General features: G+C 35.8%; 1 protein-coding gene across 4 annotated transcripts in view; it reads left to right on the top strand.

The window, feature by feature from the left end:
* Positions 1-26,223, top strand: part of LOC103541927 (disintegrin and metalloproteinase domain-containing protein 2) — a 134,001-nt gene that overhangs the window by 22,533 nt on the left and 85,245 nt on the right. For all 4 annotated transcript variants that reach the window (XR_011534412.1, XR_011534411.1, XM_070599078.1 and 1 more), the window contains exons 5-7: positions 1,096-1,172; positions 1,584-1,752; positions 7,955-8,011. Coding sequence is in view for 2 of the 4 variants with exons in the window: in XM_070599078.1 (XP_070455179.1) it covers positions 1,096-1,172; positions 1,584-1,752; positions 7,955-8,011 (303 nt within the window). In the remaining 2 variants the exon portion in view is untranslated. The remainder of the gene's footprint in view (positions 1-1,095; positions 1,173-1,583; positions 1,753-7,954; positions 8,012-26,223) is intronic.

The following is a 26,223-nucleotide window of genomic DNA, read 5'->3' as shown; positions in this document are numbered from 1 at the left end:
TTGCTGCCTAGTTGTTCTACCCATTATTGAAAGTGAGAAAGAGAGGAAAAAATTCTTCAATTATGATGTTGAATTGTCTATCTCTCCCTTCACTTCTACCTATTTTTGGTACGTACATTTTGATGCTCTCATTTGGTGCATCTATGTTTACAATTGTTATATCTTCCAGATCAGTCGAACCTTTTATTATTATAGAACACTGCTTTTTATTTCTAGTAATGATTTTTTCTTTTGAAATTTCTTTTGTCTATTATTAGTATAGTCATTCCAATTTGCCTCTGGTTGCTATTTGCAAGATACATCTTTGTTCATCCTTTTGCTTTTAGTCTATTTGTGTCTTTGAATTCAAAGCATGATACTTATTGACAGTTTATAGTTGTGTCTTGTTTTTTACTTTGTCTGACAATGTCTGCCTTTTATTGGATTGTGTTGAACTCAATCACATTTAATGCTATTATCGATATAGTTTTATTTATATCTGCTTTTTTATTTTTTATTTTTGAAATATTAGCTACCTTGTGCTGCCATGCCTCTGAGAGTGCCCTCAGATGAAAACCAGTGTGAATGCAAATCTCAATAAATGCAGTTTTCTTTTTTATGGTGTTGATTCTCTTCTCGCACCTTTTCCTGCCTGCCTTTGTAGTTGGAGTTTAAAAATTATTTTTCCAGAGTTTACACTTCTTATCAATGAGAGAGTTAATTCAAGGCGAGCTACTCTGCCATCACACGCAAGTAATTTAAAAAAAAATTCTCTTTTGGATTCTTTTTTTTTTTTATCTCTACCTTGAAAAATTGTCAGGAAAGTATGAAAAAATAAGTTTTTGATGATTTTTACCTTGGTCCTAATGACTGAGAATGTCATGTTTAATTTGTAACAGGAGAAAAATATGGATGTGTACCTATTCTTTTTGAATCTGTGGGGAAAAGTTTGGATAATTGAACCAAATGCTCACCTAATAATCTTATAAATCTATTTTGAAAACAAAGAATGTTTGACACATACACACAAATAAACATATTGTTTAAATATTTGAAAACTGTACCTTTAACGTGAATTATTCTAATAGAAGTGTGTATTTTATCTTTATTTTTCAGAATTTTTGCTACTACCAAGGGCATATTGAAGGTTATCCAAATTCTATGGTGATTGTTAGCACATGTACTGGACTCAGGTTGTGATATATAATTTTATCATTACAAAATAAAATATTTTTTTAGAAATAATTTTTAAATTTTTAAAAGTATATTCAGGGGTCCTAAAGTACAAGGTATGACTTATTATGGGAAACTATCATTGGAAAAGCATATGGAAATTCTTGTAATGTCTCTTACCCTTATCCTGAATGAAGATTTTTGATAGATTTGGATACTATGAAATATTAATAGCTAAGTGAATACCAATACCATTACTATTCTGTGCCACTCAGTAAGTTTGTGCATAATCAGTAACTTTTTCCTACTTTACCACCTAAGACTAAGACTGAAAATAGTTTGCATACTATTAAAAAAAACTGATTAAGTAGCATTTTGTTGACTTAAACATGCATTATTTTATTTATTCACTTATTTTTTGGCATTCATAGGGGTTTACTACAGTTTGAAAATGTAAGTTATGGAATTGAGCCCTTGGAGCCTTCAATTGGCTTTGAACATGTGATTTACCCAGTAAAACATAAGAATGCACGTGTTTCTTTGTATACCGAGGACAGTATTGAGTCAAGAGAAGTGACCTATAAAATACAAAGTATAGAGGTAGGTGATTAATTGAGTAAACTATATGTTATTACTATGCAGCAATATATTTTTTGATAAACAAACTATTTACATTAATGTATATTATAGATAGATAAATGCACCAGAAACTTCATAACTTACCTTGCAAGCCTTAAAACTAGTCATTCAGTTTTCTACAATTCCGAATTGGCATTTTCCACTGTTAGTGGCATTTTTTCCAGTGATCTAGACCTTTATTGTTTGCAGATGCACTTCTTTCTCCATATACATCATCCCAAAATTTTGACATAGTAATCACAAAGGCCATTCACATAAATATTGAAGATATGTTTAGGGTCGTGAGGAGAATCACCAGTGTCTTTTAAGGCAACTTCCTCAGAGGAGGCCATTACATTTTCCTCAAGAAATGTAGGGTTAATCTCCTTATACCAGGATGGAGAGGCTGCTGCTACTGGCAAAGACAACTCATCAAAACTTAGGGGTTCAATGACCCTAGCTTCATCAGTCTTCCCAAATATCTTCATTCCAATTTTTGGGATCTCATTCCTTCCTCATTAATGCCCTGAATTTAACAGTAGACACTCTGTGAGGTTGGTAATTCTTCCACTCACAGAATGAGACTTTTGGTTTGTTTTTCAGCAATCTCAGTTTTGCAGCTACAGTAGTTAAGAGTCTCTTTCAGGGCAGATATTTTTCCAGAGAAACAGAACCAACAAGATATATGTATATATAATATGTGTGTGTTGTATGTATTTATATATCTGTTCACACACACACAAATGTGGAGAAAGAGAGAAAATCCTAAGGGTAGATTGGCAGTCTGGAGACCTAGGGAAGAGTTACGTTCAAGTCCAAAGGTAGTCTGGTGGCAGAATTCCTTATTGTTTAGGAGGTAGTCTTTGTTCTAATAAGGCCTGCAACTGATTAGATGAGATCCCTCCATAATATTAAGTGCAATCTGCTTTACTCAATGTCCACCAACCTAAATGTTTATGTTATCCAAAAATCACCATCACAGAAACACTCAGAATAATATTTGACCAAAAATCTTGGTATTGTGGCCCAGTCAAGTGACAGATACAATTAACCATCACACCAGGGTTACAAAATTTATTCCTATATTTCTTTTAAGAGTTTTATTGTTTAATCTCTTTCATTTTAATATAAGATCCAATTTAAGTTAATTTTTGTATGGAGTGAGATAGGGTTCTAAATTAATCATTTTTACTTGGATATCTATTTTCCCAACAGACTTTGTTGAAAAGTCTATTCTTTGTTCCACTGAATTTTCATGGCCTTTTTTTTTTTTTTAATGTTATGATAGATTACAACCTTGTGAGATTTCAGTTGTACATTTTTGTTAGTCATGTTGTGGGTACACCACTTCCCCCTTTGTGCCCTCCCCCCACCCCCCCTTTTCCCTGGTAACCACCGATCAGATCTCCTTATCAATATACTAACTTCCACCTATGAGTGGAGTCATATAGAGTTCGTCTTTCTCTGACTGGCTTATTTCGCTTAACATAATACCCTCGAGGTCCATCCACGTTGCTGTGAATGGGCCAATTTTGTCTTTTTTTTATGGCTGAGTAGTATTCCATTGTGTATATATACCACATCTTCTTTATCCAATCATCAGTTTCTGGGCATGTAGGTTGGTTCCACGTCTTGGCTATTGTAAATAATGCTGCGATGAACATAGGGGTGCAAGGGAGTCTTGGGATTTCTGATTTCAGGTTCTTAGGATAGATACCCAGTAATGGGATGGCTGGGTCATAGGGTATTTCTATTTTTAACTTTTTGAGAAATCTCCATACTGTTTTCCATAGCGGCTGTACCAGTTTGCATTCCCACCAACAGTATATGAGGGTTCCTTTTTCTCCACAACCTCTCCAACATTTGTCGCTCTTGGTTTTGGATGTTTTTGCCAATCTAACGGGTGTAAGGTGAGATCTTAGTGTAGTTTTGATTTGCATTTCCCTGATGATTAGTGATGATGAACATCTTTTCATGTGTCTATTGGTCATATTCATATCTTCTTTTGAGAAATGTCTGTTCATGTCCTCTGCCCATTTTTTGATCGGGTTGTTTGTTTTTTTGTTGTTAAGCAGTGTGAGTTCTTTGTATATTATGGAGATTAACCCTTTGTCAGATAAGTGGCTTGTAAATATTTTTTCCCAATTAGTGAGCTGTTTTTTGTTTCAATCCTGTTTTCCCTTGCCTTGAAGAAGCTCTTTAGTCTGATGAAGTCCCATTTGTTTATTCTTTCTATTGTTTCCCTCAACTGAGGAGTTATAGTGTCCTAAAAGATTCTTTTGAAACTGATGTCAAAGAGTGTACTGCCTATATTCTCTTCCAGAAGACTTATTGTTTCAGGCCTAATCTTTAGGTCTTTGATCCATTTGAATTTATTTTGGTGTGTGGTGAAAAAGAATGGTCAACTTTCAATCTTTTGCATGTGGCTGTCCAGTTTTCCCAGCACCATTTGTTGAAGAGACTTTCTTTTCTCCATTGTAGGCCCTCTGCTCCTTTGTCGAAGATTAGCTGTCCATAGATGTGTGGTTTTATCTCTGGGCTTTCAATTCTGTTCCATTGATCTGTGGACCTGTTTTTGTACCATTCATGGCCTTTTTTTTGAAAGGTCATTTGACCAAAAAAGTTAGGGATTATTTCTGCACTTCCAATTATATTTCATTGATTTTTATGTCACTTCTTATGCCAGAATCACACTTTTTTTTTTTACTACTATACCTTTTCTTTTTTTTTTTTCAAAGATTTTATTTTTCCTTTTTTTCCCCAAGACCCCCCAGGTACATAGTTACATATTTTTAGTTGTGGGTCCTTCTAGCTGTGGCATGTGGGATGCCGCCTCAGGGTGGCTTGATGAGTGGTGCTATGTCCATGCCCAGGATCCGAACCAGCGAAACCCTGGGCGACCTAAGCAGAGCGCGAACTTAACTGCTTGGCCACTGGGCCAGCCCCATCACCATACCTTTGATGTAAGTTTTGGAATTAGTAAGTGTACATTCCTCAATAATGTTCTTTTTCAAGATTGTTTTGGCTATTTTGGTACTATGCATTTCCAAATGAATTTTAAAATTCATTTATTCTCAATTCTCTTAAAAAGTCAGCTGGAATTGTGTTGATTCAGTACATTAATCTGGGGAATATTACCATTTAATAATATTAACTCTTCCTATCCATGAACATTGAATAGCTTTTTGTTTTTAGGTCTTCTTTAATTTCTTTCTGCAATGTTTTGCATAGTTCAGTCTTTAATTCATCAACACAACTTCTTTTGTTAAATTTATTTTTACAAATTTTATTATTTAAATGCTATTGCACATATAATTTTTATTTCAAATTTGGATTTCTCATTATTAGTATTTGGATATTATTTTTATATACTAATTTTATATTCTACTAACTTGTTGAAAATGTTTCTTAGGTTTTTATTGGATGCTGTGATTTTTCTTTGTATGAGATCACGTCATCTTAAATAAAGATAGTTTATGTTCTTTTCAATTGATAGTTTTCAATTATTTTTTATTGCCTAATTGCTCTAGTTAGCACCTCCAGTATAATGTTGAGTAACTGAAAAAGATCTAGTCTTGTGCTAATCTTAGGAGTAAAGGATTCAGTCCATCACTGTTAAGTATAATGTTAATGGTGAAATAAAATAAAAAAAATCTCCCTGGAATTTTTCTTTCTTTCTTTTTTTTTTTTTTGAGGTAGATTAGCCTTGAGCTAACATCCACCACAAATCTTCCTCTTTTTCCTGTGAGGAAGACTGGCCCTGAGTTAACATCCATGCCCATCTTCCTCTCCTTTACATGTAGACACCTGCTGCAGCATGGCTTAACAAGTGGTGCATAGGTACACACTGGGATCTGAACCTGCAAACCCTGGGCTGCTGAGGCAGAACATGTGAACTTAACCACTGTGCCACTGGGCTGGCCCGAAAACCTTCCTTGGAATTTTTTGACTCACTTTACTTTCTGATAAAACGCTCCTGTTTTTCATTCTATCTCACTTTTTCTGACTTTTCCTTATACATTCACATTCTAGATATTGATATTTCCTATATTATATCTCAGTGTTTTGTTTGTCTTTTGTATTTTCCATGGCTTTATCTACTGTGATTTACACATCTCTCATTCTCATTCCTAAATTTTTCCTGAGTTATTGATCCCATATTGGACATAATGGTTGCCCAAGTTAAACAAAATACACAAACACGCACATAATCTATCTATGTAGCTATCTATTTGTCTATCATCTATCTGTCTAATCTATCATCTTCATGTCCCTTCTCCCCGAATATTCTTACCAATGGCCTTTGACATCCTTTACATTTAACTCTTTATTTATATTGCAATTGGATCATCCAGTAGTGTTCTCTGTCTTCTCATCTAGATCCAATTCTTTAGTGTTTATTTAACCAAAGTAAACTTTCTCGTAATCAGAGTCATCTTTATAAAACACATAGTTAAGCAATTCATCTCCTCCTATGGCTACTTTATCTTACTAAATAAAATGGCTTTTGAGATCTTTTTAAACCTAACACTTGAACACCTTTCCAACATCCACATTTCCTGGCATTCTTGTATGCACACATCATAAGGTTTTATTTATTTGGCTAAAATGGACTATGCATCTTTTCTTCATAAAACCGTATTGTTTGGTAAATGAATAAATTATTATTAACTAAATATCACCAATCCCAATCTCAAAAATGAGAATGAACAAAAATTACTTCAGGAAATGTTAGGTAACAAACATGTTGGTTAAAACAAATAAACAGTTTTGAATTCCTCAACCCATTAATATATTGTTTCTCTCAATTAACTTAAATGTTTATTTTTATCCTCTAGATAAGTAGTGCCATTTCCTTGTTTGGTTGTAATTTCCTTTAATAAAAGTATGAAAATTATCATGAAACATTTGGTGCTTAATTTTGGATGGAAATGATAAGGAACCAGTTAGACCATAGCAGGATTTCATCTGCATTTTTTGAGACGAATCCCCAAATTTCCAGGGTTTGGGTGAAGAAAGAATTTCAAAGTGAGGGAAAAATGGGTGACCAATCAGCCCTAAATTTGTCTTACTGACCTTTCTCAACTTTTCTTTTAAATTGCTATAACCATCACTTTTTTGATCTCTGCTAAATCCCAGATTTGTTGTTTCTTCATTAGTGCTCCTTTCATATGTTAAGGAAAACGGTTTAACTAAAATGTGACACTTTTGAACTTTCAAGGGATTAAATATCAATTTAAAACAGAAAAATGCAGACTTAAAATAAGCATAATAAACGTTTCCTCAATTTCTAAAATTTGGTCCTCCTTTTCTGCTTCTAGCTATTTGTCCAATGCTTGTAGATAGTATGCTATTTTAGTAACAAAATATTTTGAGTTATCTACACTATAGCCTTAAAGTGCTTGCAAAGACTGTCTTACAAGTTTTCCCCAATGCATTCCTCCTAGGTTACCTTCATGTAAAAATAGTGATGAACATAAGCAATATTTTATTAAAAGTAGTTACAACAATTACTACTTTATCCCCTTGTTTTTCAGAGTCTAAGTCACATAAATGATAAACCGGAGTTCAAACCCCATTAAGCCTCACATTTGTGCCTAACTTAACCACTATGCTCTAAGTGGATGACATCATACCTAGAAGCTGCTTCTTGAGACGTCCATGATCCAGTTTAAGAAAGTCATTTTGAATCTCTGTTGTTCATTTTTTTCTGAAGTGATTTATGCAAGGATTAACTTTATCCTTCAGATGAAACCCCATCCTTGTAAACACAGACTTGTGTCCTTACTCTCTCAGGGTCATAGATAAAACCATACCACAGTATGCGTATGTATAATAGCATCATTAAGCTAATAGAAATATACATATTTTGTAATGGAGAGTCAAAAAGTTTCTTCAGAGAAGAGACTAATATGAGCAGCCCAGTACCAATGAGAATATCCAGAATGGAACATAGAGGAAAGTCGTTTTCTGAGTAAATTAAATGGTTGATCAGGTACAAAAGATGTGACAAAGGCAATATTCTGAAAATGATTCTGTGATACCTAGTTTTGCTTATATTCTCTGGTTCTATTTTTATATATAAAACCAGATTTTTCAACATTGAATTCATGAAGTAGTGATACACATTAAGATATTTAAGTAATCCTTCAATTTTGATGCAAAGTTTGTGTATTTTTTTCAGCCACTTGCAGACTTCCCTCGATATATAGAAATGCATGTTGTAGTTGAAAAAACTTTGGTAAGTATATTCTGATTTATTTGCCTTATGTAAATTTATATTAGCAATGAGGAGTTATAAAAAATTGTGATAAAGTTATAACAAGACAATAAATGATAATTTTTGCTATATCTCTGCTTTAATGTATTTTAAATTACTAATATCAACAGTAAGTTGGAAATCAACTCTATATTTATTCTTAATTTTATATAAATAATGTAAATTAAAACAATTCGTACATTTAGGATAGTTTCTTAGTAATTTTTATCCATCCTTCCCATCCTCCTAGCACCTGGCAACCACTGATTTTTTTTACTGTCTCCATAGTTTTGCTTCTTTCAGAATGTTATGTAGTTGAAAGGCACAGTATGTAGCCATTACAGATTGGCTTCTTTCACATAGCAATATGCATTTAACTTTCCTCCATGCTTTTTCATGGCTTGATAGCTCATTTCTTTTCAGCACTGAATAATATCCCGTTATCTGAATGTACCACAGTTTATCAATTCACCTACTGAAGGATATGTTGATTGCTTCCAAGTTTTGGCAATTACGAATAAAGCTGCTGTAAACACCCATGTGCAGGTTTTTGTGTGGACAGAAGTTTCAACTCCTTTGGGCAAATATCAAGGAATACGATTGCTGGATCATATAATAAAAGTATTTTTCATTTTGTAAGAAACTCCCAGACTATCTGCCAAAGTGCCTATACCATTTTGCTTTCAGCACTTGAAATATATCATCCCACTGTTTTCTGGCCTCTGAGGTTTCTGCTGAGAAATTGGCTAGGAATCTTATCATCATCCCTTTTATGTGATTAGTTACTTCTCTCTTGCTGCTTTAAATATTCTACCTTTAGTTTTTGACAGTTTGATTATAATTTGTTTTATTATAATGTGTCTCAGTGTGTCTCTTTGGGTTTATCCTTCTTAGATTTTATTGAGCTTCCAGGATTTGTAGATTCATGTGTTTCATCAAATTGGGGAAGTTTTTAACCATTGTTTCTTCCAATAATCTCTCTTCTTCTTCTGGGATTCCCATAGTTCATATATTGTTCTGTATAATGGTATCCCATAAGTCCCTTCTTTTCTCATTTCTGTTTCTTAGACTCAATAATTTCAATTTTCCTATCCTCAAGTTTCCTGAATCTTTCATCTGCCTCTTCAAATCTGCTGTTGAACACTTATAGTACATTTTCAATTCAGTTATTGCTTTTTCAGCTCCAGAATTTATATTTGGTTTCTTTTTATAATTTCTATGTCTTTGGTGATATTCGCATTTGGTTCATATATCATTTTCCTGATTTCTCTTAGTTCTTTGTCTGTGTTTTCCTTTAGCTCTTTGAGCATATTTTAGATAGCTGTTTTAAAGACTTTGTCTAGTGAGTCTGCACTTCCTCAGGGAGGATTTCTCCCAATTTATTTGGTTCCTTGGGCAATGCCTTTTTGTTTCATTTTTTGCCTTATGATATAGATGGAATGTTTGTATCCCTTCAAAATTCATATCAAAACCTAATGCAATGTGATCGTATTTGGAGGTGGGACATTTGGGAGTGGCTTAGGTCATGAAGGTGGAACCCTCACGAATGAGGTTAGTTCCCTTATAAAAGAGACCCCAGAGAGCTCCCTGACCCCTTCTGCCATGTGAGGACACAGCAAAAAGAATGCAAGAAGGCCAACTATGAACTAGGAAGAGAGTTCTCATCAGATACTAGATCTACCGGAGCCTTGATCTTAGACTTCCCAGCTTCAAGAATGGTAAGAAATAAATGTTTGCTGTCTAAGCATCCAGTCTATGGTCTTTTTATCAGAGCAGCCCAAACTGACTAAGGCACTTTGTGATTTTTATTGAAAATTTAGCATTTAAAAAAATAACTACCTCTTGCAATTATTTTATCTTAATCTCCTCTAGATTAAGCCATGCCACACTGGACAGAGAATGGGGCAGCAGGGTATAAAAATATCACAAAATTTCTTGCCACTTTCAAGATGACTTTTTCATGAATGAACATTTGCTAGGTTGCTGTAGACCCTTGACTGTTTTCCAGAGTTTCTATAAGGTTATTTCAGCCAGTTTCTGGTTGTTCTTTGATGTTTCCATAGAGGAACAAGGGTTCAGAGCTTTCCCAGCTCTCCATTTTGCTGATGTCACTCCCCTTGAATAATATTTTAAATTATTTGTTGTTATATTTTTATGAAAGCTACTTTAAATTCTTGTCAGATAATTCTTTTTTTAAATTAATCAATTGATTTATTTTCAGATGTACATCATATTTCGAATTCTGTGTAGATTACATCATGTTCACCACCCGAAAACTAATTATAGTCCATCCCCTCACATGTGAGCCTAATCACCCCTTTTGCCCTCCTCCCTCCCACTATGGTAACCACCAATCCAATCTCCAATGCTATGTGTTTTTTTGTCGTCGTTTTCATCTTCTACTTATGAATGAGATCATATGGTATTTGACTTTCTCCCTCTAACTTATTTCACTCAGCATAATACCCTCAAAGTCCATCCATGTTGTCACAAATGGCAGGATTTCATCATTTCTTATGGCTGAGTAGTATTCCATTGTGTATATATACCACATCTTCTTTATCCATTCGTCCCTTGATGGGCACCTAGGTTGCTTCCATGTCTTGGCTATTGTGTATAATGCTGCAATGAACATAGGGGTGCAAGTATCTTTATGCCTTTGTGTTTTCAAGTTCTTTGGATAAATACCCAGCAATGGGATAGCTGGATCATATGGTAGATCTATCCTTAATTTTCTGAGGATACTCCATACTGCTTTCCATAGTGGTTGCACCAATTTTTGCTCCCACCAGCAGTGAACAAGGGTTCCCTTCTCTCCACATCCTCTCCAACATTTGTTGTTTCCTGTCTTGTTAATCATAGCCATTCTGACTGGAGTGAGGTGACACTTCATTGTAGTTTTGATTTGCATTTCCCTGATAGCTAATGATATTGAGCATCTTTTCATATGCCTGATGGCCATCTGTATATCTTCTTTGGAGAAATCTCTGTTCAGATCTTTCCCCCATTTTCTAATTGGCTTGTTGATTTTTTTGTTGTTGAGCTGTATTAATTCTTTGTATATTTTGGATATTAACCCCTTATCTGATATATGGTTTGCAAATATCTTCTCCCAATTGTTAGGTTGTCTTTTCGTTTTGTTGATGGTTTCCTTTGCTGTGCAGAAACTTTTCAGTTTGATGTAGTCCCATTTGTTCATTTTTTCTTTTGTTTTCCTTGCCCAGACAGACATGGGAATTGAAAATATGCTGCTCAAACCGATGTCAAAGAGCGTACTGCCTATGTTTCCTTCTAGAAGTCTCATGGTGTTGGGTCTTACATTCACGTGTTTAATCTATTTTGAGTTGATTTTTGTGCATGGTGTAAGGGAATGGTCTACTTTCATTCTTTTGCACATTGCTGTCAATTTTCCCAACACTATTTATTGAACAGACTATCCTTTCTCCATCGTATGCTCTTGGCTCCCTTGTCAAATATTAGCTGTCCCTAAACGTATGGGTTTACTTCTGGGCTCTCAATTCTGCTCCATTGATCTGTGTGTCTACTTTTGTGCCAGTACCATGCTGTTTTGGTTACTATGGCTTTTTTGAAATCAGGGAGCGTGATACCTCCAGCTTTGTTCTTTTTTCTCAGGAATCCTTTGTCTATTCTGGGTCTATTGTTGCTTCATATAAATTTTAGGATTCTTTGTCCTATTTCTGTAAAAGTGTTTTTGGGACTTTGATAGGGATTTCATTGAATCTATAGATTGCTTTAGGACGTATGGACATTTTCACAATGTTAATTCTTCCAATCCAAGAGCACGGAATCTCTTTCCATTTCTTTGAGCCTCCTTCGATTTCTTTCAACAACATTTTATAGTTTTTGGTTTACAGATCTTTCACCTCTTTGGTTAAGTTTATTCCTAGGTATTTTATTCCTTTTGTTGCAATTGTAAATGGGATTGGGTTCTTAATTTCTCTTTCTGCACCTTCGTTGTTAGTGTATAGAAACGCAGACAATTTTTGTATGTTGATTTTGTTTCCCGCGAATTGACTGTATTCCTTTATTGTTTCTAAAAGTTTTTTAGTGGAATCTTTAGGGTATTCTAGATATAAAATCATGTCATCTGCAAAGAGTGACAGTTTCACTTCTTCTTTTCCGATGTGGATCCCTTTTATTTCTTTTTCTTGCCTGCTTGCTCTGGCTAGGACTTCCAATACGATGTTAAATAAGAGTGGTGACAGTGGGCATCTTTGTCTGGTTCCTGTTCTTAGAGGGATAGTTTTCATTTTTTTCTCCATTGAGAATAATATTTGCTGTGGGTTTGTCATATATGGCCTTTATTATGTTGAGGTCTTTTCCTTCTATACCCATTTTATTTAGAGTTTTTATCACAAATGGATGCTGTATCTTGTGAAATGCTTTCTCTGCATCTATAGATATGATCATGTGATTTTTATTCTTCATTTTGTTAATGTGCTGTATCACGTTGATAGATTTGTGGATGTTTAACCATCCCTGCATTTCTGGAATGAAACCCACTTGATCATGATGTATGATCTTTTTGATGTATTGTTGTATTCCATTTGCTAGTATTTTGTTGAGGATTTTCGCATTGATGTTCATCAATGATATTGGCCTATAATTTTCTTTTTTGTGTTGTCTTAGTCTGGTTTGGGTATCAGGATAATGTTGGCTTCCTAGAAGGAGTTAGGAAGCCTGCCCTCCTCTTCAATTTTTTGGAAGAGTTTGAGAAGGATAGGTATGAAGTCTTCTTTGAATGTTTGGTAGAATTCACCATGGAAGCCATCTGGTCCTGGACTTTTATTTTTTGGGAGGTTTTTGATTGCTGTTTCGATCTCCTTACTGGTGATCAGTCTATTCAAATTTTCTACTTCTTCTTGGTCCAGTTTTGGAAAGTTGTATGTTTCTAAGAATTTATCCATTTCTTCTAGATTATCCAATTTGTTGGCATATAGCTTTTCATAGTATTCTCTTATTATCTTTTGTTTTTCTGAAGTGTCCATTGTAATCTCTCCTCTTTCATTTCTGATTTTATTTATTGGAGCCTTCTCCCTTTTTTTCTTGGTGAGTCTAGCTAAGGGTTTGTCCATTTTGTTTACCTTGTGAAAGAACCACCTCTTGGTTCAATTAATTTTTTCTATTGCTTTTTTAGTCTGTATTTTGTTTATTTCTACTCTGATTTTTATTATTTCCTTCCTTCCACCGATTTTCTGCTTTGTTTGTTGTTCTTTTTCCAGTACCTTTAGATGACCTTTTAGATTGTCTATTTGGGATTTTTCTTTTTTGTTGAGGTGGGCCTCAATTGCTATAAACTTCCATTGTAGAACCGCTTTTGGTGTATCCCACTGATTTTGGCATTTCGTGTTTTCATTTTCATTTGTCTCCAGGAAATTTTTGATTTCTTCATTGACCCAATTGTTGTTCAGTAGCATTTTGTTCTGTCTCCACATTTTTGTGGCTTTTCTGGTTTTCTTCCTGTAGTTGATTTCCAGTTTCGTACCTGTGTGGTCAGAAAAGATGCAAGGTATTATTTCGATCTTCTTAAATTTATTGAGACTTGTTTTGTGGCCTAATATGTGATCAATCCTAGAGAATGTTCCATGGGCATTTGAAAAGAATGTGTATTCTGTGGTTTTTGGATGGAATGTTCTGTATATATCTACTACATCCATCTGGTCTAATGTGTCATTTAAGGCCAGTGTTTCCTTATTGATCTTCTGTTTTGATGATCTATCCTTTGGTGTAGGTGGAGTGTTAAAGTCCCCTACTCTTATTGCGTTATCCTTTTATGTCTGTTAATAATTGCTTTATATATTTAGGTGCTCCTATGTTGGGTGCATAGATATTTATGTGTTATATTTTCTTGTTGGATTGTTCCCTTTATCGTTATGTGGTGCCTGTCTTTGTCTCTTATTACAGTATTTCTTTTAAAGTCTATTTTGTCTGATATAAGTATTGCTAACCCTGCTTTCTTTTCTTTGCCATTTGCATGGAATATCTTTTTCTATCCTTTCACTTTCAGTTTGTGAGTGTCTGTAGGTCTGAAGTGTGTCTCTTGTATGCAGCATATATATGGGCCTTGTTTTTTTATCCAATTTGCCACCCTATGGCATTTGATTGGAGCATTTAGACCATTGACATTTAAAGTAGCTGTTGATAAATATGTATTTATTGCCATTGTGTCCCTTTTTTTTCCTGGGTGTTTTAGTAGTGTTTCTCTGTTCCTTTATTTTTCTCTTGATATCTTCCCTTGTGATATGATGGCTGTCTTTAGTAATATGTTTGATTTCTTTTGTCTTCCCTTTTTTCTTGCTTGTTATAGGTTTCTGATTTGTAATTACCACGAGGATCCTATTTAATATACTATGCATATAACAGTCTCTATTGAGTACATAGACTCTTTAGCTTGACCTCTTTCTAAAAGCTCTACTTTTTCACTCCCCTCCTCGCACATGATATGTTTTTCAAATCATATATAGTCTCTTGTTTAGTGTGTGTCTATCCATTACCCTCTTATCATTGAAGTAGGTGATTTTAGCCTTTTAACCTTCATATTATCTTCACAGGTAGTTGATCTGCTGCCTTTACTCTATTTTTACCTTACAAGTGATTTTCTTGCCTGGTTTTTTGTTGTTGTTGCTTTGTTTATTTGACAATTTTTTTAATCTCTATTTATGGTCATTGCTTTCCCTCTTAAATAAGTCCCTTCAGCATTTCTTGCAGAACTGGTTTCTTGGTGAAAAACTCCTTTAAGTTTTGCTTGTCTGAGAAGCTCTTTATCTCTCCTTCCATTCTGATTGACAACCTTGATGGATAGAGTATTCTTGGCTGTAGCTTTTTTCCTTTTAGCACTTTAAATATGTCATGCCATACTCTTCTTGCCTGTAGGGTCTCGACCGAGAAGTCTGCTGATAGCCTGATGAGCTTCTCTTTATATGTCACTTGTGGACTTTCTCTTGCTCCTTTTATGATTCTCTCTCTGTCTTTAATTTTGGACATTTTGATTATAATATGTCTTGATGTGGGCCTCTTTGGGCTTATCTTGTTTGGAGCTCTCTGTGCTTCCTGAACTTGGGTGTCTGTTTCCTTCCTCAGGTTAGGAAAATTTTCCTCTATTATTCCTACAAATAAATTTTCTGCTCCTTTGTCTCTCTCTTCTCCTTGTGGGACCCCTATAATCCGAAGGTTAGCATGCCTGATATTGTCCCAGAGTTCCCTTACACTGTTCTCCTTGTCTCATTCTTTTTTCTCTTTTCTGTTCTGCTTGGGTGATTTCCTCTAGTCTTTCATCTAGCTTGCTGATCCGTTCTTCTGCTTCCTCTAGTCTGCTATTGAGTCCCTCTAGTGAATTTCTCATTTCGAGTATTGTATTCTTCATTTCTGATTTTTTTAAATATCTTCCAGTTCTTTGCTGATGTGCTTACTGTGTTCATCCATTCTTCTCTGCATATCTGTGAGCATCCTCATGATATTTTGTTTGAACTCTTTGTTGAGTGGGTCACTAGTTTCTGTTGCATTTATTCCTTTTTCTGGGGTTTTGTACTGTTCCCTTGCTTGGCAAGTATTCCTTGGCCTCCTCATTGTGCCTCTTTCTCTGTGCTATTTTCTTTGTATTAGATGAGTCAACTATGTCTCCTGATCTTGGACAAGTGGCCTTATGTATGAGATGACTTATGAGGCCCAGCAGTGTGCTTCCCTCTCCTCACCAGTCCATTAGAACCAGGAGTGACCCCTTTGTGGGCTACTTGTGTCCTTCTGCTGTGACAGGGTTGCTCCCACTTGAAAAATCCAGGGAGTCTGATCTTTCCTTCCCTGGCCAGCTGTTTGTAAATCTGGTTTGGGGAGCCTCAACACTGTTGGCTACAAAGTCTATCAGCACACTCGTATTGCAGTTTTCCTCTTAATTGGTTTGGGACCCATTGTAGCTGGTTGCTAGGCTCAGGGGCATACAGTTGTGATAGGCCTCAGGCCAACAAGGCTGTTGTCAGTTCTCTTAGGAGTGCAGCTGAGTGAGGCTGGTCCTTGGCAGAAGGGCACTCAATTGTTTAAGGCTTTGGAAGGTGGGCCTGATCCTTTTTATATCTATTTGTGAAGCACAGGTCTTCTGCCACTGATAAGACTCCCCCCTCCCCCAGGGCTACATACACTGTCAACACAGTCCTGGTCCCTGCACACTTCTCAACCCCCAGGAGCGTTCCTTGATGCTGCACTTCAGAGGCCCCCAATGCCCCCCACAGTTCACCTGGTCCTCACACAGGCCCTGCCCCACAGAGGCAGACACCCTTGCCTGCCTGTAGAGGATCAAGGCACTCAGTCAATGCAGGCTGAAATGTAGCCTGAGGGCTTGCTGTTAGGTGGGGCAGGTTCCTAGGGAGGGTTGACTGCCCTGGCTGAACTGGATTAAATCTGTGCTCTAGTGGGCGTGGCAGGCCCCTGGGCTAACAGGCCAAGGGATGAACCTCAATGGCCTCCACTGGGGTCCATGTCAGCATGCCTGGACCAGCTCAGAACAATGGTCCCCACCAATGTCTCAGTCTCTGGAGTGGTCCCTGCTCTCACCAAGATGCCCCCAGAGCCCACCAGGTGAGTCTCATTTCACCAAAGGACTGTCAGCCTTCTCTCTGGTGATTTTAGGTTGCTGCAGTGAGTGAGTTTGTTTGTGGGCCCTTAAAACCCGGGTCCTTTCAGCTTTTGGCCAATAGCTTTTCTGGGGGTATCCTCGCTGCAGTTAATAGCCAGCAAAGCCAGACGGTAAGACCCCCATCTCAGTTGGGCTGAGTCTGAAGGATGCTTATATCAGTATTGCCTCTGTTCCAGACCTCACTCCTCCAGTGAGGGCTGCGTACCTTAGGGTGTCTCCCACCCGGCCAGCTGAGAAGCTCCACTCCTCCCAAAGGTGGCTTTTTTCCTCTCTAGCAGGAATTTCTGCCTCTTCTGCCTTCATCAGGACTATCCCTTGTTGTGGCGGTTCTTTTCATCCAGTTTTCAGTGTTCAATCTGGGGTAATTCTTCCAAAAGTGGTTGTAACCTGGTTGTGTTCATGGGAGGAGACAAGTTCAACATCTTCTCACACCGCCATCTTGATGAGATCAACTTGTCAGATAATTCTAACAGATGGTTTACCTTGCTGTTGATGTGTATTGATTGACTTTTCTCACTCAAGTTTTGATTTTCCTGATTCTTGGCATTGCAAATGATTTTCAATTGCTTTCTAGACATTTTTACTATTATGTTATGAGATTCTGCATTCTACCTTAATCTTTTATTTATTCTTTCACCCTACTTAGTTTTAGCACTCCAGTCTTGACACCAGGGGGTTGCATTCAATGACAAAAGTTTTCAGAGCCTTGGTGAGTCTATTTTGGTCTCCCTGGTTCACCTGGTTCTTCTGTGGGTTCTACTGATACCTGCCTATTCTGCCTGCAGACGTGGAAGGAGCTTTCCCTGTCCTCCTATTGCCTCTGAATGAGGAATTATTGATGATGGGCCTATGCAGGTGGAAAGTGTTTCCCTGGTCTACCCAGTGCCAATGAGACTCCTGCTCACGTTCTACCAGTGCTCTTTGTGGGGGTAGAAGTTTTTCCTCAGGGTCATTCTGCCTAGTGTTTTCTAGGTGAGGGAGAAGACAGCAGGCCTGTGGAGGTGGAGCTACTTTGTGCCAGCAGAGCTTGAGTCATTTCCTGCTGATACTGACAACAGGAGCAAATGGCTCTTCCCTGGTCCAGGTCACCTGTTGTCTCAAGCTAGGTCATAAGAGACTCCATGCTATGGGGCAGAGGTTACTACTCCAGGCAACATAGTGTTAGTGGGTTTCTCACCTCATCCCTACCTGGGCTACTTTTTGTCACTGGATGGAATGTTTGGAGTTGCTGGGTAGCTATGTTGTTCCTCCATTCCTAGCATCCCTGTACAGGCACCTTTCTACTTCCACCTTTTAGAGACCTCCTATGATTTTTTGTTGTATTGTTTCAGGGTTTATAGTTTTTTATAGTTTTTCTAAGCTGAGAGGAATGGGGGAAGATGAGTCTACACCATCTTGTCTGAACCAGAAGTCTCCACAATACAGGTTGAAATTTTAATTACTGTTTTTTTTAAACTGATTTAAGAGAAGAAAAGACAAGGCATTTATTGTGTTTTATACTTATCTCTGCAATTGCCATTAACCAATGTTGTTTATTACTTTTGTGTAGTTATGAGTTACTGTCTTATGTTATCTCTTTTGAACCCGAAGGAATTTCTTTATTATTATTCCTTTCTGTATTATTCCTGTAAGGCAGCTCTGGTATCAATGATTTTTTTTTTTTTTAAATTTGGGAAAGGCTTTCTGTTGCTTTTGCTTTTAGAGAATAGTTTTGTGGGGTATAGAATTCTTGATTGAGAGTATTTTCTTTTAGCACAGTGAATTTTTCACCCCACCTGGTCTCCATTGATTCTGATGAGAAGTCGGCTCTTAACTTTGTTGTGCCTCTCTTGTTGTGATGGATCACTTTTCTCTTCTCTAAAGATTTTCTTCATATGCCTGATGGTCAGTAACTTAACCACGACATGTCTGTGTGTGAATGTCTTTGATTTTTATCTTACGTGGAGTTTGTTAAGCTTATATAATGCATAGATTAATTATTTTCATTAAGTTTGGGGAGTTTTTATCTACTATTTACTCAAGGTTTTTTTTTTTTTGCCATTTTCTCTCTCTCTCCTCTCCTCTAACCCTTCCATTACCTAAATGTTGGTTTGCTTTATGATAGCAAACAGGTATCTGAGATTGTGTTCCCTTTACTTTTTTGTTTTTCCTTTCTGTTCTTTATGTTGGGCAATTTCTATTGATCCATCATCTTGTTCACTTATTCTTTCTGCTGGTAAACCCTTGTAATAAATTTTTCATTTTAGTTATGGTATTTTACAACTCAAAAATATCCATTTAGTTCTTTTTATATTTTATAACTTTCATTCTTTTTTCTATTTTTCCAGCTTTATAGAGATATAATTGACACATAACTGTAAATTTAAACTGTACATGTTGATTTGATACTTTTATAAATTGCAAAATGATTACCACTGTAGTATTAGCTACCACCTCCATCCCATCACGTAGTGGCCATTTCTTTTTTGTGGTGACAAAATTTAAGATTTACTTAAATGTTCAGCAACATTCAAGTATATGATACAGTGTAATTAGCTATAATCACCATGCTGTACATTATAATGCACAATTTATGTTCTTTATTGATATTCTCTTTTGTATGAGTCAATGTGATTGTTCTTCTACTTCTTTAATCATGGTTCCCTTCAGTTCCATGTTTATAGTACCTGCTTTGGAGTTTTGTCTGCTAAGTCTAATAAGACCCACCTCATAGTTTCTAATAACTGCATTTCTTGTATGTGAGCAACATTGTTTTGTTTTATTGTGTATGTCATATGTTTATTGAAAACTGGACATTTATATAATATATTTTTGCAACTCTGGATCCTAAAAACTCCTCTTGTAACTTTTGTTGCTGTTTTTTCTTGTTTGTTTAAATATCTAATGCCTTGCTAGAGTAATTCTGTAGATTCTATCTCTAATTCTTTAGGTTCTGTCTCCCAAGCAGTCTGTCATCACTGATGTCTCTGCTTATTATTCTTTTTTATTCTTGTTTTTACTTGTAATCCAGGATTCCTAGTGGTTGAACTTGGGTTAGCATATCTTAGTGGTCAGCCAAAGACTGATCAGAGACCATGCTCCAACAGTTGAACTAGTAAGGCCTCTACCCTTTGCAATGGATTTGTCTGTGGTTTGGGAAAAGTATTCAATATTCAGGCAGTTCTCAAGTCAAGCAGGTTTTGATTTCTACAGGACTTTCTTACATCTCCCCCACTAGTGCGTAATGTCTCAAGTTCAGCCATGACCTTATGGATAGCTTGAACCCCTTTTAGTCCCTCCTGAGCATGAATGCTACCTTGTATATGCATGGAATTTTACAGACTATTAAAGATATATGGAAGGCTGTCAAGACTCTTTATGACTGTTGTATTCCCTCCATCTACATGTTAGATTTCTGGCTCGTCTTCTGGTCTGTTGCCTGAAATAACCAGTATCACAACCTAGGTTAAGCTGTGATAATGACTTTTAATGTTCATTTGCTACAGAGATCACTATTGTTTTTGACAATGTAGCTGGGAAAGTAATTTTGCCCCTTCTCTGCTCCAAATCAAGTCATCTTCCTCTGATAGGGAAGATGCTATATTTTAAGGCTTGACCTACCATGGTAGAATTATCACACAAGATGACTTGAAATGGGGATGGGGACAGCCTCAGATAAAATGCCACAGATTCCCGCTGTTTTTACCATAGGATTATTAGTTTACCTGTAATAAATACTTCTCAATTTTTTTGTATGCCCTTGATCAATTTCCAGAATGTTGAAATGTTTCTTGACCATTTTTTCTTGTGTTGTCATTGCTTCTTCTGGAAAGGATTTGCAGAGCTCATCGTTTTACCATCTCGGAGTCTCACTCTTTAATTATTTTTTAATCCCCTAGTAGTTTATGAACTTTTCTTCCTAGAAGTTTCACACATTTGCTATGTATTTTATTTAACCATTTTTATAAATCAGATATTTTCATGTATTTATACTTCTATTCCTTGTTGTTGTTGTCACTTATAGATTCCTGTGCACTTTTTGTGTGTCAGTTTGCCTTTGCTGCATGACACACTACTTCAAAATTTAGTGGCTTAATAGAGCAACTATTTATTTAGCTCATAATTCTTAAATTTATTCTGATCTCAGCACAATTTTTTGTATTGGACAGGCCTCACTTATGTATCTCTAGGAAGCTACTGATTTTGCTTGTGGCTGGCTGGTCCACAGAGCATCTCAGTGGGCATGTCTCATCTCTGCTGCACATCATGTCTCATCAGTCAGCAACAATCTTATACTTTTTTTCTTGCATGCTAGTGGTGTTGATATGGTTCCCCAAAACAGCAAGAAAACAGCAAAGGAGGACAAAATTCAAAGTGCGAGTGATTTACAAGCCTCCCCTTACATCATCATCACTACAAATACACAAAAACAGTACATGGGCTGGGCTCCAATTCAAGGGATAGAGAAATATGCTTTACCACACCACAGAGTGCCATGAATACAGGAACAAAAAGAATGGGAAGCAGGTTTTGCATTTTTTTCACTTTTTTCCTGAAGAGTTTAGCACTTTGGTCACTGTTCCACTTTCCGATAATATTTGTGTCATAATTTATTATAATTTCCATGTTTAAATAAATGTTCCTTCCAATTTTCTTACTTTTCAATTCCTTGACTTCTCTGGTTCAATAGTACTATTTATCAGCTTGCTTCAGCCACCAGTCTCATGACTATACATTTAACTCAATGATTACTATGATATGACTTTTCCACACTCTTATATTCAAGCAGACTACCCCCTCCTGTATTTTCATCTCTTTCCTGCTTTCTAGGCATCAACAGTTTATGCCGTCAAGCCTTTCGCCCATTAATCCTATCACTTTTGCATTGACTGTCATCATGTATAACTCAATCCTTCACTTAAGAATCATATATCCTATGGTTCATCATTATTGTAACTCCCTTGCAAACATCCTCAACTCACTTGCCATTTTTCACTTTGCTTCCCTGGAAAAGCTTCAAACCTGATTAAATCAAAGTCTACAAATAATCTGTTCATAACTAGAATAAAACACACAATATTACAGAATGCTCTCACTTTAATTTCATAAATCCCCGAACTTCACCATGCTTTCCACTTTTTTTTCTTTGAGGAAGATTAGCCCTGAGCCAACTACTGCCAATCCTGCTCTTTTTGCTGAGGAAGACTGGCCCTGAGCTAACATTCATGCCCATCTTCCTCTACTTTATACATGGGACACCTACCACAGCTACCACCGCTTTTGCCAAGCGGTGCCATGTCCGCACCTGGGATCCAAACCGGCAAACCCTGAGCCACCGAGAAGCGAAATGTGTGAACTTAACCACTGGGCCACTGGGCCGGCCGCATCCACTTTCTGTTGGTTACCTTGCTGACTCATATTTCACTGATGACATAGAACAAATCAGGAGACAAAGTCCACAAACTAGTATCACTTTATCAAACACTGGGCTCAGATATCTAATCATTTACTCTGCTTTCCTTGGTGTTACCATGGATGAAATGGTCCTCCGATCTAACATTAGAACTCAAATTGTGCACATTAATGCTCACCCACTCAAGAATGTGACTCTAGAAGGTCCAGCCACATCATCAGTTTTCATCAGTGCTTGGCTGTTTTCATCAGCAAGTAAGTATTCTCCCATATTAAAAACAAAACAATTAACAGTCTCCTTTCTCTTAGCTAACATATCTATATTTTGCTTTCATCTCTGACATTTCTTGAAAGAGTTGTTTGTACTTACTGGTCCTGATACCTCTTTTACTATTCTCTCTTCAACCAGTCCAATCTCATTTTCTATTCCTGTCTCTACTCCCAAAATTAATTACAATGTAAAATTTACCTCCACCTTTCTAAATTAATTATTTCAATCAAAATGCTGTTCATGCTCAATTACTGTGCATAATTTGAAGCAATTGAACATGCCACTATGTCCTAAGATTGAGTTGTTAAAAACAGTTTACATCGATGGGGATTTTTAAGTGGGGACTTCACTATAGGGAGATCTCTTTGTGATCTTTCTTTGGGTAAGCACAGATGTCTGTATCTTTATGTCTCTTCTTTTGGGCTGGCAAAATTAATTAAGTAAGTCTCTTGAATGTCAATTGGGGAACTTATAAGCATTGTATTTAAACTCCCTCTTTAGGGAAATGCCTCTTAACTGTTCTCCAGTCCAGAGACCCTTTACCATAAGCTTGAAAGAATATAAACCCCTCAGTTTTAACTTATAGTGAAGAAGTGCGGTCACCAAACTCCTTGAAAAGGAAAGGGGAACTGTCTAATTGCTTCTTTTTTTTTTGTTGTTGTTGTTTTAAAGTTTATTGAGATATAATTTACCTTCCAGAAGGTTCATCTATTTGAAGTGTACAATTAATAGTTTTTGGTATATTTACAGAGTTGTGCAACCAGAACAATGATCTGATTTTAGAACATTTTCGTAACCCTGCAAAATGACTGCATCCATTGGCAGTCACTCCCAATTCCTCTTTCCCTTCATCCCTACCTTACAGATCTAAACAATCATTAACTACTTTTTCTGTCTATATACATTTTCTTATTTTGTAAATTTTATATAAATAGTATCATACAATATGTCGTCTTCTATTGTTGCCCTTTTTAATTTATCATGTTTTTCAGGTTCATCCAAATTATAGCACTTATTAGTACTTCATTCATTTTTGTTGCCAAATATCATCCCGTCATATGGACATATCGCCTTTGTTTACCCATTCATTAGTTGATGGACATTTGAGTTTTTCCCACTTTTTTTGCTATTATGAACAATAGTACTATTATATGTGTACCAGTTTTTGTGTGGATATATGCTTTCATTTCTATTGGGTGGATGCAAAAGATGAGAATTGCTGGGTTATATGGTAACTTTATGTTTCACATTTTGAGGAACTGAAAAATGGTTTTCAAAAGTGGTTGCTGCATTTTTTGTTTCACCAGCAATGTATAAATATATGAGTTCCAACTTTTCCAAATTCTCAACATTTTTCTTTTGAGGAAGATTAGCCCTGAGCTAATGTCTGCTGCCAGTCTTCCTCTTTTTGCCGAGGAAGACTTGCCCTGAGCTAGCATCCATGCCCATCTTCCTCCACTTAATATGTGGGATGCCTTCCACAGCATGGCTTGCCAAGTGCTGCCATGTCCTCACCTGGGATCCGAACCGGTGAACCCCGGGCCACCAGAGTGGAAAGTGCACACTTAAGCACTGCGCCACGAGGCAGGCCCCTCAACAATATTTCTTATTGTTTGTCTTTTGGATTATAGTCATGCTAGTGGGTGTGAATTGAATTTAATTGTGCTTTTGATTTGCATTTCCCAATGTATAATGATATTGAGAATATTTTCATTTTCTTATTAGCTATTTACATGTTTTATTTGGAGAAAAGTCCATTCAAATTGTTTACACATATTTTAGTTGGGTTATTTGTCTTTTTATTGTTTACTTCTAAGTGTTCTTTATATATTCTGGATGCTAGACCCCTATCAGATATATGACTTGCAAATATTTTTATCCATCTGTGGATTTCCTTTTCATTTTATTGATGGTGTTATTTGAAGCATAACATTTTTAAATTTTGAAAACATCAATCTTTCTCCATTTATATGTTTTTGCTCTCTTCTTCAAATATCAGTTGACCATAAATATTGGAATTTATTTCTGGACATTCAATTCTAGTTCATTGATCTATAAGCCTAATCTAATGGCAGTAGCACACTGTCTTGATTACTGCAGCTTTGTAGTTAGTTTTGAAATTGAGGAGTATGAATCCTCCAACTCTCTTCTTACTTAAAATTATTTTTTAATTCTGGATCACTTTAATTTTTGTATACATATTGAGATAAACTTGTCAATTCCTGCAAAAAAAAAGACAGTGGGAATTTTGATAGTCATTATATTGTATCTATAGATCAATTTGAAAATTATTGCCATCTTAATGATATTAGATCTTCCAATCCATGAACACAGGGATGACTTTCCATTTATTTTTGTCTTGCTTACTTTCTTTCAACAATGTTTTGTGGTTTTCAGTGTTTGTTTTTCACTTCTATTTAAAAATTTATCTCTTGGCATTTTATTGTTTTTTCTATGCTGTTGTAAATGGATTTATTTTCTTAATTTAATTTTTATATTATTTATTGCTGGTGTATGGAAATGCATTGGTTTTTGTTTATTGATCTTGTATCCTGCAACTTTGCTAAAATCACTTATTAATGCTAATAGTTTTTAATGGATTTCTTAGGATTTTTCTATATACAAATCTTTTTGTTGGTCAATAGAGAGTTTAACTTCTTTTCCTAGATAGACGCATATTATTTCTTTCTCTTGACTGAATGCCTTAGCTAGAACCTCCAGTGAAAGATGGAATAGAAGCAATAAGAACAGGTATCTTTCTTATTCCTGATCTAAGGGGAATAACATTCATTTTTTCACCTTTAAGTATGATGTTATCAGGGTTTTTAATAACTGTCCTTTGTCAGGTTAAAGGAATTCCCTTTATTAAATTTTTTAAATTATGAATAGGCATTGTATTTAGTCAAATGCTTCTTCTGTGTCTACTGAAAGGATCATGTGGTTTTGTCCTTTATTCTATAATATGTTGAATTACATTGATTGGTTTTCAGATATTAAACCAACATTGTATTTCTGGGGTAAATTCCACTTGGTTGCAGTGTATAATCATTTTTATATGTTGTGTACTTTGGTTTGTTAGTATTTTGTTAGGACTCTTACATGTATATTCATGAGACATATGGCTTTGTCTTTTTTTTTTCTTGTTATATCTTTTCAGGTTTTGGTATCAGGGTAATACTGACCTCATTAAATGAGTATCAAAGGGTTCTCTCCTATTTTATAGAAGAATTTGTGAAGAACTGATGTTAATTCTTCTCTAAATATTTGATAGAATTCACCAATGAGGCCTTCTGGAACAAGTCTTTTCTTTGTGTGATTTTTAAAAAAATGCATATTCAATCCTCTCATTTGTTATGTTTTCTATTTCTTCTTGTGTCAGTTTGATAATTTATGTCTTACAAGGAATCATCCATTTCATCATAGTTGTATAAATTGTTACCACACTGTTGTTCGTAGTGTTCCCTTATAATCCTTGTGCTTTCTCTATGGTCAGTAGTTGTAGCCCTTCTTTCATTCTGAATTAGTAATTTAGACTTCTCTCTTATATTCCTGGTCAGTGTAGCTAAATGTTTGTCAACTATATGAATGTTTTTTTAAAAAAATCAACTTTACATTTTGTTCATATCCTATGTTGTTTTTTGGTCTATATTTTAATCATTTTTCTCTGATCTTTATTAATTTATTCTATCTCCCTTTTTTGGGTTCTTTGAGTTTGCTCTTTCACTAATTTCATTAGTGGAAGTTTAGGTTAATAATTTGAGATGCTTGTGTTGTTTTGTTTTAAAATAACCATTTCCTGTAAGTTGCATTCTGAACACTGCTTTAGCCGAATACTGTAAGTTTTACTACATTGTGTTTTGAGTAATATTATAGTACTTCCTAATT

Source organism: Equus przewalskii, chromosome 28 (genome assembly GCF_037783145.1).
Source record: "Equus przewalskii isolate Varuska chromosome 28, EquPr2, whole genome shotgun sequence".
In the NCBI taxonomy this organism is placed as follows: Eukaryota; Metazoa; Chordata; class Mammalia; order Perissodactyla; family Equidae; genus Equus; species Equus przewalskii.
The sequence above is the reverse complement of the archived record's forward strand: the minus strand, read 5'-3'. Positions and strand labels throughout refer to the sequence as shown.